The following is a 17418-nucleotide window of genomic DNA, read 5'->3' as shown; positions in this document are numbered from 1 at the left end:
CAAACCTTGCTGTCTTTGGAAAAAATGCCCAGTTTCCTGATATGCATGTAGACTCTTAAAATAGGTTTTTTCTTGCTACCTCAACACTAATGTGGGCTTTAGATACCGCTGCAGTCAATACTCAGAAGTTGTACTAACATTGTTTATTTCACATGTAATATTTTACTTTGTTTACATAGCACCTAAAGCATACAAAAGGATTGCAAAGCCCTTCACAAACCAAAACACTTCTGGCACCACTCTAATTCACTGCATTGGAATTGAGAGTAGGAATAATCATATTATATATTCTGTGCATATATTCTGTGCATACCCTGCTGCACAGAAGTGTGGAAGGAGAAATTTTGGCCAAGGATGTTGGGGCAAGTCTCCACTTAAGTGTCTTGGGATCTTTAATGTCCATACGTAGGTTAGAGGACCTGTGTTTTAAAGTCTTATCTGAGACTCTCCATAGAAAAATGTCATGAAACTCTAAGGAGGATGCGAGGCTCAGTCAGCTCTCCTGGATTTTGGAGCTGTTCTTCCAAGGAGTCCAGGTATTTCAAATGGAGGTTTAGAATACAAACCATCCTTTGCAGCTACCATAATTGTTAAAAAAGATTTCTGTACCCACTTGTGGATTGAAGGGGTAAATCACAATACAGAAATGTAAACAATGACAGTAATTTTTGTTTTGTATATAAATGCAAATACAAAGCGTGCCCTTGGAGAAAAGGCAGGGGATGTTACTCTGCCAGAGGCGAATGAAAGTGATGTCATATTTCCACCCTTGATTATCTAGGCACTCTCCAAGAGCCTCTCTACAGTGGCAGTATATATAGTGTTAGAAAACATGTTAAGTAGCACAATGTACAGTAGTACTTAGGATTCAGTTTAGACAGGGCCCATGGTGACTGAAATTGTTAGCTAGTCATGGCCAACCCTAGCGTAGATGACTTTAACACAGCCATCCTTGTCTGAGTATTTTACAACATATTGATTAAGACATGTTCGAACATGATACATTTTCCCATTGTAAAAATGTCCCTGGTGAAAGGGAGCCCCTATACAACTATTCTACATTAGTAGCCATGGGTTCAGTGTCATGCTGGACCAAAAACCAACATGGGCCTCAAGCCTTTAGATTGTTTTTGTTCCTTTGGGATTTGAAGGGCTATGAAGTCTGCCACTTCTTGTCTCCGAAGTGGGGAAAAAGAGGGACTTTGAAACCCAGCAGTCTTTTGAATCACCTTGGACACGTACAGCCCTAGCAGTGTTCATTGCTATAAAGCAATATTGTGGCAAATCCTCAAAAGGAGACCTAAGTGTCAGAAAAAAACAAACTCACTCTGCTAATTCTTTCCCTAAAATATTATGGAACCTATTACACCAGCCAAAAGAAAAGAAGCGTTTTACACAAGTTTAAGGTGCTTCCTAATACTAAAAAATCAAGGGCAGATAAAACTCACCTTGAATATCACAGACCTAAACTATTTTATAACTAAGAAAAATTCAAAATAGTGACTCTGGAAACACTGCTTCCTTTATTGGAAGAAGGAAAATATTATATCCTGTGGACCTTATAGGTAACTATATTTTGCATATTTTAATGCATAGTTATGAACTCATAGTGATTTGCATGAGCAAAGTAATAATGGCATAGCTTAAATAAAATATATACTGTGATTGTTTTCATAAATTGAAAATGTTTTCAAAGCCCAAATGTATTAAAATGTATTATTCATGACCATTTTCTTGAGCTGTTTTCCTTGAGAAATAGCGACTCTAATCATCTTTTTTTTTTTTTTTTTTTTTTTTTACACACTTTCAAAGAGTGCAGAATTCATCAAGAAATTCTGCTGCAGAACTGCTAACTCCTATGATCAAATGGGGAGAACTTGCAGCTGGAGGGGAACAGGCTATGCTAACTTAACAGTATATCTGTGCTGTTGCTAAATTTACTCTGATCTTGTCTATGCTGAGGAGCAAAATAATCTCTCCTTTTGGAAAATTTGCACCGAGAACAAAAGTGAAAGGAAGTGTTGCCAAGATTTGCCAAGATTTCTGGTTAGGGCAGATCACTGCTCTAGAGACAGTGACTTTACTCAATATTTAATTTCCTCTGAAACAAAAGATTCAAGGGTTCAGGAAACCGCTAGTCCAGAACCTTCCATAGGTTTGATTCTCTGGTCTGTTATATCTGTCAGTGTCACTCCAACGATGCAAAGTAGACTTAAACCTGGCAGATATGGGTACCTAGGGAGTTCCTCAGTGAGGCTTTCCTTCAGATTGCTCTGTTTTGTGGTGGGACTCTGGGCCAGCACGTGCTCATTTTAGGACTGAATTGTTGGAAGGGTGATATACCTGTCCCCTCTGTGCTCTAGACCTGCTCTGAGCATAGCTCAGTCAGCATGCAGAATCTGAACCCATGTTTCCTTTTAGGGTGTGCTTTGTGACCATTTGTTTTCAGATGAAGACTCTTAAGTAGTTAGTGTATTTCTATTTTTGGCCCTTCAGAGACTACCTTGCCAAGTTTAGGTTAGCTTCAGCATATGTAGCAAAATTATTCAGTTTCTCTCAGTTAATATGTTATAGGGAGTCCCAGTGGTATTACTCTAGTTAGATCTACCCTGCCCAATTTAAGCATTATTCAAAGGTACATGTATTGGAGAATTGATTCCATATATTCCTTGGTATCAAATCCAGTGATCTGTACTGAAGTGCTTTTCCTTAGATGATCACCAGTTGGAGTAGCCCATGGCACAGCTCAGGAGGAGGTGGTACAAAGTTGGCTTTTGGTCCAGTAGACCAGTCTCATACCAGGGTGTAAGTTTGAGCAGCCTAATGGTTGCTCTAATTTACACTGGCTGCCAATGGTCCCGGAATCTGCAAGGAGAAAGTTGACATAGGAGTCAGTATACCACTTTCTCTACATTCTATGCAACCATTTCAAAGCAGCCTAATGAACCTGAGGATCAGGGTCTGGATTTTAAATTTTTTTAGATGTTCTAGCTACACACGCAAGGAACCTTTTTTTAACATATAATTTGATATTGTCCCATTAACAAAGAAAAATATATTTAATACATTTGAATTAACATGTCTGTATTAAATACAGACCAACATCTTCACTGTCTTGATATACTCAAAGCACAGTGATTGTTTAATAATCGGCCCTAATTTCACATTATGAAAATGTGAAACGAACATTCAAAATGTTATTTTAGTACAGGTTTGTTGTTGGTAAAGGCAGTATACATTAAAATATTTAAAATTCTATCAGTAAATTTTTGTTTTAATCATAATTGTATTTTTAAATGAGTAATAGGGTGTCTAAAATGTAATGCATGTCAGTAAGAAAAGTTTGTGTGCTGTACTCAACTAATTTTTAGTTTATTTACATTTTAAAATTACAAGTCTTGTTTGTAATATTTACAGGCTTAGTCCTCCTCTGTGGTGCAACTCAGAAATAGAGGGCCCTTCTGATATTTTTTTCAAAATGGAACCTTCAGAGATTTCCAATTGCTGTTTTTTAGCTGTTCTAGCAAGACAGGTAAGCCATAAAAAGTATGCATTGAGAAAAGTACTTGTTTAAGATGTATATATGATTTCCTCTTCTCTATTTTGTTTTTAAATAAAATTTAAAAATGAACACACAGAAGGGAATGTTCATAAATTACCTGACTTCACCATAATCATACAGACAGGACAGTGGACTTGTCTCTGAGCATTGGTTGCACCGTGCTAGGCAAAAGATTGAAGAAACAAGCAATCAGTGCAAAAGTTTTTCTAGAGGCAAGTGCAACTGAAAGATCCAGCTTCTGAAATTGCACTATGCTGAGATAGAAGGGATGTGCTGGAGAGCTCACAAGTTTTCTATTTAGTGTTCATGTATCAAAGAGGTGGTTCTGTGTGTGACAAATGAAATCTAGTGTATACTTGATCCAGTTTTTAGCTTTGTCACATTTTAGGGAGGATTGGGTTGGTATGCAGTTACCGTTGTTCCTTCCCTATGACCTTACTCCTCTGTTACCATGGTATGTTTAACATGCTGATTGAAACTGGTGTTAAGCAGAGAGGCTTTAAAGCAACCATCCTGTTCTGCCTGTATGCATCAAGCCCAGCAGGGATCACAGCAGTGCTATATATGTTGCCAAGACTCAACAGTACTGAAGCAGATGAATCTTCTCCCATTACTTGACCATGGAGTGAAAAGTAGAAAGTTTGCAGTGAGGATTGAATCCCCAAGATAGTTAAACAGTTTTTAGAAAGTATTTATTGTGATTTGTTTTACCTGGATATGTTTTGATGCTTCAAGTAGAATCTTTTGAATGCTGTCTACAGTACAAAATATATTTTACTACTCCTTTACACACACTCACTGCCTCTAATTCTAGATTTCTTTGCCAAGAAAATGAAGGAGCTTCCTTTGATGAACTGTTCAAAAGAAGTCTGTTTTTATCCTAGTGAATGCTTTTTCATTTGAAATTTAAAAATCTTCTTTTTTTCTAATTGAGTATTTTTGTATCTAGAAATATGCCTTCGTTTCAGATGACATATTTGAGGTAAAGGCTCTCCTTCCAAAACAAATGCATACTATTATATAAACTTGATAAAAGCCACAATACAGCTTCTTCTAAAACAGAACATGGTGTAGATACTTTTAGCTTAATTACAATATAGAACGTAATTTCCAGCTTACATCCCACTCCCGCACTGTGACTTGTCCTGGGATAAGATTGGCATAGTAAGCACTACATGTAGTGTTTGCTGTGTCAGGCTTTTAAATTGTATAAAGAATGGTTGGCCTCGTGCTAGTGCTTTGTTTACATCAATGCAGTGCTCGTCCGGGCTGGAAAAAATGATGACCACAACTGATAACTTTAAGGTGGCTTGTAAGTGGGGAAAACTTGTCATTTCTCTTTTCTGGGGGGGATAAAATACTCAAGGTTATGGAAAAAATGGTAAAGGTGATTAATTTTGGAAGTTAAATATAAGATTGATTTGATCAATCCATCTCCCTATGTATTATGACAACAACGTGGGCAGTGAGAACCATCTCTCTCTTGGGATGAAAGATAAGTCAAAGTGTTCCATTACAGCAAGAGAATTCCAAATGGAAAAACCTGTTAAATCATCTAGTATAACTTCCTGTCAGTGCAGGATTCCCACCCACGCCCAATACATAATCTAATCAAATTTTAGATTATGACACAGATGGGGCTCCCACCATTTCTGAAGGAGACTGCTATACACACTAATAAATAGAGTTCACTGTGAGATGTTTCAGCCTAAGGGCTGGTCCACACTAACCCCCCACTTCGAACTACGTTATTCACGTAGCTGAAGTGAAACTATCTTAGTTCGAACTTACCGCGGGTCCACACGCGGCAGGCAGGCTCCCCCGTCGACTCCGCGTACTCCTCTCACGGAGCAGGAGTACCGGCGTCAACGGCGAGCACTTCCGGGATCGATCCGGGATTGATTTATCACGTCTAGACAAGATGCGATAAATCGATCCCAGAAGATAGATTGCTTACCGCCGGACCCGGAGGTAAGTATAGACGTACCCTTAGTATTCTAGTACTCAGTTTCATTCCCAGGCCTGTTATGTTTCTAACTTTATACCTATCTTGACAGTTTAATTAATGAATTTAATACTGGGCAAACTTCCTAGTAATACTTTTTACACTGTATACTTCACCCAACAATCTCAAAGTGCTTTGCAAACTCATTCAATGTTCATAAATGGTGATATATTTTTCTCTTTATACACATAAGTCGTATATAGACCTAGATTCACAAAAGGACAGAAGTGCTTAACTGCCCATTTTAGGTGCCAAAATCTCTGCTCAGCTGTCCCTGTATGTATCTAAATTCACTCAACACCTAAATATTTTCAGTAAAAGTTCCTTATCACCCATGTTTCTGCCTCTGCACATGCACCCACCAGAACCATGCCTTGTGGCCGGATCCCTAAGCCCCAGAGTAGTGCACAAACTGAGCAAGACAGGCATTCTTCTGCCAGAATGGCCTGGGGAGCTAGGGTGGGAACAAATGTGGTTAAATAATGAAATACTCAGCGTGGAATAGCATCAACATGAGCCAGAAAGTGAGCAAGCAAACACCCTGGTAGTTAGAGCACTCACCGGGGGAAGTGGGAGATCCAATTTCCCCCCCCCCCCCCCCGCTCCAATGATTTCTTTTTAAATTCTATGTCTACAGTGGAACAGCTGCAGCAGGTGAGAGGGAGAGAGAGAGTCCCCCATCAGAATGGCTTATAGCCTGCTCCCTAAGGCACTCACCTGAGAGGGGGCACACCCCACTTCAAATCCCTTCTCTTGTTTGGGAGCTGAGACTCATCCCCTTCTACCTAAGTGAGTTCCCTAACCTTTGGGCTAAAAGTTATGAGGGAGGTGGTAGCCTTTCTCCTCTTCTTGCTAAGCAGGAGGCCTCCTCTCAGCTTGGTGTCTCCCACGGGGTTAGCTCAGGCAAGGAGCCACCTAGCCTGCAGGCTTTTGTGACTCCCATTCTGAGGCACCTCTCCCCCCCTTTATTGTATTGGGAGGTTATTCACCAAACTCAAACTTTGGTGAATCCTAGTGATTTTCCTGGCATCCAGAAACGTCACCATGGAAATACTCTGTCACCATGCTGAAGTTCCTTTGTGAATCTAGCACGTAGTGCAGGGGTAGGCAACCTATGGCACGCGAGCTGATTTTCAGAGGCACTCACACTGCCTGGGTCTTGGCCACCGGTCCGCGGGGGCTCTACATTTTAATTTAATTTTAAATGAAGCGTCTTAAACATTTTAAAAACCTTATTTACTTTACATACAACAATAGTTTATTTCTATATGTCTATAATACATAACTAGACCTTCTAAAAACATTAAAATGTATTACTGGCATATGAAACCTTAAATCAGAGTGAATAAAGGAAGACTCAGCACACCACTTCTGAAAAGTTGCCGTACCCTGACGTAGTGCTTAAGTGACTTGATACACAGCAAGTCAGTGTAGAAAGTGCAGATAGAACACATGAGTCTGGAATTCCATTTCCCTACTCTAAACTAGACCATATACTCCCTTGATTCTGCAGTAAAGTCAACATCCTTTAATAGCATGCAGCTGTTGCTTTCAAGATGTTTGCATTGGTTTTTTTTCTAGACCATACACTGAGCTTGACAATAGCTGGAAGGGGTTGAAGGATATATCTATACATTTTAAAAACCCACAGCAGCAAGTTTCAAGAGCCTGGTCTACAGCCCTGGGTTTGCATCATAGCTGTGCTTAGCACTGTATAGGGCAGTAGTTCTCAAACTAGGGCCGCCGCTTGATCAGGGAAAGCCCCTGGCGAGCTGGGCCGCTTTGTTTACAGTCTGTGTCCGCAGGTTCGGCCGATCGCGGCTCCCACTGGCCGCGGTTCGCCGCTCCAGGCCAATGGGGGCTGCAGGAAGGGCGGCCAGCATGTCCCTCGGCCCGCGCCGCTTCCTGCAGCCCCCATTGGCCTGGAGCGGCGAACCGCGGCCAGTGGGAGCCGCGATCGGCCGAACCTGCGGACACAGACTGTAAACAAAGCGGCCCAGCTCGCCAGGGGCTTTCCCTGATCAAGCGGCGGCCCTAGTTTGAGAACTACTGGTATAGGGGCTTGGGCTGGTGTTTGGGCGCTGAAGGGGGGGGGGGGACGACTTCAGAGACACAGGAACCCTGTTGCTTTTAGCACCATAGCACAAGCTTGAGTCTGTAGACCCAGTGTCAAGGGGCCAAAGGGTATCCAGTAGTGCCCAGTCAGGGCCGGCTCTAGGCACCAGCAAAACAAGCTGGTGCTTGGGGCGGCACATTTTTAGGGGCGGCATGGCCGGCGCCAGAATGCCGCCCTAGCTCACCTCCGCTGCTGCTGCCACGGCGCACGAAACAGCTGATTCGCGCGCCGCGGCCGCTCGGGATCTCCCCCTCCCTCCCAGGCTCTCAAACCTGGGAGGGAGGGGGAGATCCCGAGCCGCCGCTGCTCCCCCTCCCTCCTTCCCTCCCAGACTTGAGAGCCTGGGAGGGAGGGGGAGACTCCGAGTGGCCGCGGCGCGGGCGCCGCTTCTCCCCCTCCCTCACTCCCTCCTAGGCTTGAGAGCCGGGGGGAGGAGGCAGGGCTGGGGATTTGGGGAAGGGGCGGAGTTGAGGCGGGGCCGGGGGTGGGGTAATTAAAAAACGGGGGGGGGAGGGGGGGCGGCCAAAATTGTTTTTGCTTTGGGCGGCAAAAATCCTAGAGCCGGCCCTGTGCCCAGTGGTGGAAGTCTAGGAGGGTGCTTCCTCTGTCAGGAGTAAGCAGTGAGAGCCCAAGGAGCTGCTCTGGCAGCAGTGGGGCATAGGGGAAACCAGGCCCACCCTTCTCCACCAGTTTCTGACACAGGGCCCTTTGAAACCAATTACCTTGGTGCAGGATTCTGGTCTCTGTATCCCTGAGCACATCTGCTGGGTCACTTCCTACCCTTTGCTCTGGCTCTGGTATCTCTCCACTGGTAGCAGCTCGTCATCCCCTTTGGTCCCTGCAATGTGGTCAGGGTGCTCTGCCTCGGTGGTCTGGAGTCCGGGCAACTTCCTGGTAGGAGCCAGCATCATACGACTGCTGTCCTCCTTAGCCAGCCCAGACTGAGATGAGTTGCTTCCTTTTATATGCTCTCTCCACTGAGAGCATGTCTAGCAAAGGTGAGGGGGTGTGGTCCCTTGGGCCCAAAGCAATTTATTAACTCCTGGATTGCTAGTGTGGGATTGATACACCCCATCACACCCAGGGACTGAGACTCATTGCCATATATTTTAAAGTGCAGGTGTATCCTAAGGGATTAAAATAGAGTGCATAGCTTGATGGTGTAGTTTAGCTCCACTAACATTTCTTTAATTTCAGAGGGATCCAGCTGAAGTAATGTCTGTAAAAGACATTTTGGCTCGTGCTGCAGCAAAGGGACTACTAGAAGGTCTTGATATAGGGAAATCATCAAAGAGAGAAGAGAAGAGGAAGAAAAAATCAAAAGTAACACAGCAAAGAAATGTTCCTAAAGATACTGGGGTACAAACAAACATTGTGGAGTTCCTCAACCGAGAAATGATAGCTATTAATACTAATTCTGAAGTTTCACCAATTAAAGCAATTAGTGGTGTTCCACAAAAAAATGTGAACCAAACAAACAGTTCCATTCAATTGAAGAAAATTACCAAACCCATCTCAAACTCATCCCTGCCAGGAATGCTGAAGAACACACCCAATCTGTCATCTATGAGTAAGGTGTTTGAGAGACGGACACACATTAGAAAGCCACGGGCAGAAGATAAAATGGTTGTATTGAAACCTGTGGAGATAGTTCTGCCTCCAGTAATGGTGCCATACTTCAATCCACAAGGGAACAAATCTCAAATTTCGGCTCAACATTACTACTATCGCTGGATTGGAATAAAGAGCTCAGCACGTGACTTATTTATACCTTCTTTATCAAAAAGATTGGTCAAACCAAAAGAAACTTTACCTTCAACTATGGTTAAGCATCCTCGACCATGGATTTGAAAGTGGATTTTTGTAACTGGTTCATAGTTATTTCTTCAAAGTTTGAAATTATATTTCTATAATGCCAGGGTATATCTGTGCAGGCCACTACTTACCTTTAGGGAACATTTATAATTAATACCCTTTTCATGGCTATTATGGAAATAGCAGGGAGATATTTGCAAAAGAGACTATTATGTAGTTGTTTCAGTCCAGCTATTCAATTTGGAATGTCAAAATGCACATAAAGTAATAACTACAGTAGCTTATTCAAATCCCTAGGGGGTGAGCTGAAAAGTTGTATAGCTAATTGCTAATCAGTAGAATGTGACATGTAGAAAGAAGGCATGCTTCAATAACCTTCTGTACATATTTGGGCATACTTAATTTTAAAAGTAATCTCTGCACATTTTGTTCAGTGGTCTAAAAGTTCACATAGCAACAATGAAATTATGGTTGTCTGAGCTTACAATTTTTAGCTACCATCTTGTTGAAAAGTATTATTTATGACCACGGCATATGAGAGCGAATCATCAAAATAGTTAGCCAGCCCATTTTTTCTAAAAATGGCTCTGGATTATTCACATGCTTACATTGTATGTACTTGTGTTGAAAATTTTGTGCACAGCTGGGGAGCACACGGATGCCTCAGTTCAGTCAGATGTGCTTTAATAAGCAGCAGAGGAAATTTTGTTTAAAAAAAATTGAATAGAAAATTTCATTTTAAAACTAGACAGGTATTTTGATGCTAAAATGAATTCTGAATTATAATCTCTGACACATCACAGTGCTGCCATGGTTTATAAAAATCATAATTGTCAGCCTAATGGCAGCTGGTAAAAGGAAGCTCAAATGCTGCTTTTCATGAAACTGCTGTCTATTAGTGGTAACAATTGAGAAATCGTGAAAGTACTTATTCTGCATCCCTACAGGTGACAAATGTCAAGCAAAATAGGAACACTTAATACCAATATTATTCATCTGAATAATGACAGCAAGTTTTTGGTTTACATTTATATGATTTTAACAGTTTCTTTGGAAACATCGGTGATTGAGGGGGGAAATGATAAACAGCATTTCTAGTTATATGTAAAGATCAGGTTGCAAGTTAAACTATAAATCATTTTAAACAGTATACATTAACTGTCAATCATTTCTATCTACGTTTAATATGTGGTTACATCTTGCTAAATATATTGAGATGTCAATCTATTAAAATATTTAACTTTTATGAATCTAGAATTGTTTATCACATTCTCAGTAGTTTGTCTACCAACTTTTTTTTTTAAAGCAAGATAAAATAAGGTTCTCTTAACCATAGGACATCTTAACTCTGAAATTTGAGTGGAACTTCAGAACTTCCTTCCTGTTTGAAATGATTAGTGCATATTTGTATGTAGAATTGCTCTTACTGACTTGAGATATTTAACCCAACTAGCAACTTCATAAGTATTATGCAACATATTTTTGAATAGGATTGGTTTTATTAACTTTCTTTTAAACCAGAAGTGTGTACTTCATAAATATTAAAAGTAAGATTTTTTCCCCCTATTTCACTTGGGTCCATTGTATTGGTACTTCTACTAAACTGTCCTAGTTCTCAAATAAAATAAAGTAAGAAGTATTATTGTGTCCACATTCCATACTCAGTACAGAGAATCTAAAGGAGAGCTAGACAAATGCACCTACTTTGACAAGGGTTTGATTCAGATGTGGAATAAGCAAAGCTGGTTTTGAACCCTCCAAGCCATACAATACAAAGAGGGGAACTTGCATGCAATAAGCCATGCATTATATCACTGGCATCCAATGTGTGGCCCTTGAGGTTCAAATTTATATTTGATTATGAAATAAATATGGTGCCTGCCATTTTAAAACAAGTATTTGCATTGCTCTGAGGTGGTGGTAGTGGATACTGCTTCCCTTGCAGCTAGGGTGACCAGACAGCAAGTGTGAAAAATCAGGACGGGGGTGGAGGGTAATAGGAGCCTATATAAGAAAAAGACCCCAAAATCGGGACTGTCCCTATAAAATCGGGACATCTGATCACCCTACTTGCAGCCCTAGTAGCACCCTCAGTATGACCTGAAAGCACTCTTGAGAAGCTTTACCTGCTGCAACTGCTCCCCGACAGGCCTACTTCTGCACTACAGGGAAAAAACAAAGTGTCTGCTCCATTGCCTGTATCCCAGCTGGGCTGTGCAGGACAGGAACTCATGTAGTTCTACTGCAATCTATAGGAGCGCCTAGCAAAGGATGGCTTCCCTCTCCAACCACCCAGAATAGCCCAGACATGGGGGGGGGGGGGGGGGGGGGAGAGGTGGAGGAATGAAACTAAGTACCTGGAACATGATTCTTTGTGCCAACCCTGATACCAATTAGGGATAATTCATCTAATTGAGATGTTAATTCTAAGCCTAATGATAACATTTCAAATGTCAGTATTAGCTACTGATGATCATTTTAGACAAGGGCAAGAGGGTCGGAGTGAAATCCAAAGAAGAAAATTGAGAATTCCTCCCAACGGGAATATAGAAGGAAGGGAGAAGAAGGGAGAGAAACAAAGGGCAAAAGAGCCTGTGGTCATAAAAGGTGAGTTTTCCCACTGCTGCTGAAAGTGATCTGTTTAACAAAAGAAATAATTCTAATAGGTAAAAGTTTTGTGCTGCTCACCCGTTACCTCACTGTGAGTAAACAGGAGCAGCCTTGGCACCACCCACCCACCCTCACTGGTCAAGAGTAAACAGATCCATGAAAAGGGGTGAACTTCTGCTTCCCAACTGCCAGGGAAGAATTGTGACAATCACAATTCATTCTCTGGTCTCCTTCTGGGCAGATTGTAAGGCTCCTGGCTCGAGTCCTGTGCTTGCAATATACAACTGGAAAAAAGCAAGAGAACAAAATGACACTATTTTACAATCATAGTTCACAATAAGGATGAGAAAAGAGAAGCCGCCGTTTAGGGAAAGGGAATGGAAAATATAAAGGGAAAAATTTATTTTAAATATAGTTCCTAAGCATGGCTCAAAGTAGGTGGCAGGGGTGTGAGATTCTGTAGTTGGGAAAGGGAAGGCAAAAAGAGTGGGTGGGTTTTAAAATCTTTTCATTTTTAATAATGCACAGTGGGTGTTATAACAATAAACTAAGTATAAACAGTCTCTCTTAAAAATAAAAATCGTGTGCTCATTAAAAGGTGCCAGTAGACAGCTCTGGGAGTGGAAGTTCTGTTCACATATGGGGTACAGCACTGTGGTGCAAGTTTCCATCTGCTGTCCCACCACTGGGTCTCATCCAATCTAAGACTAGATCTCCAGGGGCTGGTTCAGTCTCTTTGACTAGATTGTCCAAGAGCCAACAGTGATAAATATGATGCTAGAGAACAACTTGGTTCACAAACCACTTTTGCCATCAGCTGGTGGCAAATTTTAGGTATTCCCAGATTGACCCAGAATTGCACCAGCAACATACAAGTAAAAGGCTATATAGCCTTTTACTTGTAAACTTTAAAACAGACAAATCTAACTTCCCCTTACTCCTCCACCCGTTAAAAATATCCTTTCTAGGACTTAAAAGCAGTTTATATTTCAAGCTGTGCGTTAGGGCAAATCATAGTACCACCTTTTCCTTAATACTGGCTTAACATTTACCACTGAGTAATTCAGAAAATACATTAATGTCTCTCTTCTGAACTGGCCAATGTATTGGTATCTTTTCTAAACAGTAAATACAGAGAAACTTTCTCCTTCCCCCCACCAAGGTTCTGTCCCAAGAAATGAACTACTTTCCAAACTTTATGGACTAGTGACAAGTGAGTCAAGCATTTTATGCATCTAAATTTATTCTCACAACAGATTACATTTAAATGTGTAAAAGTGGTCAACAGCAAAAAAAAAAAAAAAGTTCTTTTCAGTGTCAATCAGCTGCTTTATATAACACTGAGCTCTGACTGATAAACTGTGCATTTCCCCTTTCTCTTTTGCAAATACTAAGCTAAATCAAACCTTTGTTTGGTGACTGTACAGCACAGGTTTTTAGCAATATATTAAAATAACTAAGGCTGCACAGATAGAAGTAACAGTGTTAATGTTAAAGCTGTAAAGGCTGAGCCAGTATCAGCTATTAAAGTAAAAATAGCTGTTTTCACATGTAACTTATTAACAGTTTTATATCCCTGCTTCATTGCTTTATGACATGTTTGATAAAATTAAAAGAAAAGGGATTTAGAAATCTTAGTAAATGACACAAAACAGTCTTAGTTATTCCATAGCTTTATATCCTGCAAATCTAAGGAAGGACTTTTTTTTTTTTTTTTTTTTTTTTTTGAAGAGGTACAGGTAGCTCTTTACACAAAGTTTATCACTAAGAACTCATTATACTGTAAGTGGGATCAATTTCCTTTCATGCAATCTGTAGGTAGTTCTTATATCCTTACAACACCTTTTCCCCCCCCCCAAATGAAATCATAAGTGGTTTAAATAAAAACTAAAAAATGCAGCAACTCAAAGGAAAGGCTTTAAACTATAGACATTGGGTGTGGCCATAAATCTCCTTGCTTCTGCAAGGCAGCATATTAATGAGGTGGCCTGTGATATCTGCCTCTAACTTACCATTTGCATTTATAAAATAAGAGAAATTAGCTTTACACATTGTTTTGCCATTTCTTCTACATACTCCAATAAAAATGTGACTACAAATAATTATAAAACCCACCTTTTTAGGCAACCTATAGTACACGGAGATTACTTAGCACTGGATATGTTGTGAGATCATGTCCAGTAAAGATAGTACATCAACATCATAATGCAGGCTATTTCAGTAAAAATAGAATAAATAAAATAAAAATATTTTAAGCTATATTTAACAGGTTAATTCAAAAATGACATGAGACATACAAGGCATAGCGTATGCCTACTTACAGAATCACTAGATATAAAGAATGCATAGGTAACTGAAGTGTCACTACAACGTTGGGTAAAACAATGGCATTTGCTCTCACGCATGCACCAGCCATAATTTTTGGCCATGGCAGAAATTAAGTCAACATAGTGTTTTAATATAATTGGTTTTACAAAATTAGGCCTTGATCCTGCAAACACTTAGGTATGTGCAGAACCTGTAAGAGCATGAGTCATTCTGTTGAAGCCAGTGAGACTAATGTGCTTATAAAACACATACCTAAGTGTTTGCAGAATCAAAGTCTTAATCAGTATTTTGGTAAAATAAGCAAAAGTATTTTAAAAACAAAATATCCGCAGATGATCTGTGACTTTTCAATACATTCCTATCCATTGTCTTTTCAATACCTACTGCAACTGCATCCCTGACTCTCTTTATGTGCTTTGCTGCTGAAAGCAAGCTAAGTACTCCTGGTCCTGACAACAGGAAACCGAATCACACCAAGTAGTGAATAAAAACAACAGCTTTTTAACATGACTGTTTAATTACAAAGGGAGGTCCTGGTCTGCCATCATGGGGCAGCAGCATCACACAGATGCAGTGGATCTCCTATGGAATGTATTTATACTATTTAAAACTCATTGCAAATCTGAATCCTGGGAAAGTTTCAAACTGGAACTTTAAAAGGACACTGTCGAGGTATTTGCTGTAATTAAAAAACAAACAACCAGATAACTGGCTGAGTCTGGGGAGTGATAATGAATACAGCATCTTACGTCTCTAGGTCAGTGATTTTAATATGATACAGGTTGGTGGTGGCTAGGTGGGGTTACCATCTGATGGCTGCTGATAACCACTGTGGGGGAAAAAAATGGTATCACCACAGTTCCCAGTGGAAACCACTGAGATTACCACTACTGGAACCCAGAGAGACAAAGGAGTGAATGTGAATGCAAGTTTCTTCTTGTAGCCTTGGTTCTCTGAACAGGGTTGAGGTACATAAATATCTTGCTTTGTTGGGACTTAAGCACTTGGTAACTTTAAACCTGGGTTTAAAAAATTAGGTACATGCTTAAATATCTTGCTGAAATTGGGACCACAGGCAAGTGTTTTAGCTGAGTGTATGCTAGTGGGTTGTATTATTCTTTATATTACAGTAGTGCTTAGAGGCCTCAGCCAGGTCAGCGCCCCACTGTAGGTTCCAGTTAGGTACTGTGGCACAACAGAGGATTTCAGGCCACTGGCTGTACAGCTGGTGTCCATGGAGCTGCACCTCTTTACACCAGCAGAGCATCAGCCCTTCATTTGCCAGTATGGTCACATTTCAGTCATGTTAAGTTCATTTTAATTTTTGTTATAGCTGTCCATAATTCCTTTACAAACTCAAAGCTGAAAGTGTTTGATCATCATTGCTTTGGCCCTTGCATCCACTGCCTGATTTGTTTGTTACTGGGGTAGCTCATGGGTAGCAACTACGACCAATTTAAAAAAAAAAGAAAATACGCAACCATTAATTTAAAACAAAAGCCACTAGTGAGAGAAAGCTAGGTCAAATTCTGCGCCTATCTACCTTGACAATGTCCCTTTAGAATTACAGTGTCAGCATACCCAGATGGTTCAGCCTTCCGAGTAGACGTCTAAAATGGAGGCAGAAAATTTTTAACACTGGTAAAAACATCTGCACTGTTCCATTTCTATTGTATGTACCAACCTGCAGTTGTAATAAGACAGAGGGCAAGGGGAAAAAACAAAGAAAAAGATAAGCATATAAGTGCATTCAAAGGTTAGCACAATGTACGCGTATAAGGGGCAATACTGCATAGTTTGTTTCCAAGGAATTTACAGTAGAGTGGACTAACACAGCTAGCTGGAGCTTTTGGAGCAAAAGCATTGAAATCAGGTTACCCTACATGTAGCTCCATCATATCAGAGAACAGCTGTGTCATTCCTTTGTTGAGAGCTGCTACAGAAAGGGCATTAAAGTAAAATGAAACTTCATCATGGTATAAATGAGAACAGGTCTGCCCAACAAAAACGTGATAGTCCTTTTGCATCTCATGTAAATATTAACTCAACACCAAACTCCAAATGAAAGAACTGGGTGATGGGGCCTTCAATTGAAAGTTTGCACACACAAGGAGTAATACAGGGAAAATGTGTAGCTTTCTAGTTTGTGCCATATATAACAGTTCTGAGTAAGTCCCTCTCTTAATCATAGATGGTAGGAGCCCACAGTTAAATAAACCATATGTTTGTTGCACCATGTAGGATTTTGGAGAATAGATTTAACAGCCCCCCGATGCATTTGTCTATTTTAGGGCAAAAGGCTAAAGCTGATGCATCCTGCTCTGAATTACTCAAAACTTTTCTTCTCCAAAATCATAATATATAAACAGTAAATGAAATATGGTCACCATGGCTCAAAAGCATGTCAGGCAAAATTATAAAGTGGTTCCTAAACCAATGCCAATGCGCATTTTAAAACTAACAGGTACAGCTTTGTAAAAATAAAACTTGGTATTTATACTAGAGTAATTTAATGGTAACTAATACTTGGTACCTACTCCAGTGTTGAAAACAGGGCAAAGTGCTGTAGGATTTAAGGGTTGCTTGTGACAAATCCAGCTCAAGAAGATGGTGAAACTATAATTCAGGCATCAATCACTCCAAGGACTTTAACATTAGTTCACTAGGAGGGACATGGCCATATTTCTTTTTGGGTGTGAATTTAGGTAATGTTCAGAATATTTACAATCAGAAATAGACCTTCTACTGCTCATGATGTAACTCATTGACAGCAAAAAAATTATTCATGCGTCTTTTCATATCACATGATGATGGCAAGAACGAGAGAACATGCTTGTCTAACATTGTTTTGATAAGGATAAATTCTTTGAAGACAAAGCATCACCAATTTAAAATGGAAGGTCGAACATCATCAGTTCATTTTCTTTAGCGTAGCTACTGTATCTTCAATTAAGTGTTACAAGAATCCTTTCCCTTGGGCAG

At 40.4% G+C, this 17418-nt stretch overlaps 1 protein-coding gene across 1 annotated transcript in view; it reads left to right on the top strand.

Moving 5' to 3' along the window:
• Positions 1 to 9534, top strand: part of NSUN7 (NOP2/Sun RNA methyltransferase family member 7) — a 47137-nt gene extending 37603 nt beyond the window's left edge. The window contains exons 10-11 of the mRNA XM_065405592.1: positions 3418 to 3532; positions 8881 to 9534. Coding sequence (XP_065261664.1) covers positions 3418 to 3532; positions 8881 to 9534 — 769 coding nt within the window. The remainder of the gene's footprint in view (positions 1 to 3417; positions 3533 to 8880) is intronic.
• The last annotated feature ends 7884 nt before the right edge of the window (positions 9535 to 17418 follow it).

The sequence above is a fragment of the Emys orbicularis genome, chromosome 5, assembly GCF_028017835.1.
Source record: "Emys orbicularis isolate rEmyOrb1 chromosome 5, rEmyOrb1.hap1, whole genome shotgun sequence".
Classification (NCBI taxonomy): Eukaryota; Metazoa; Chordata; order Testudines; family Emydidae; genus Emys; species Emys orbicularis.
This window is presented reverse-complemented; position numbering and strand designations above follow the sequence as displayed.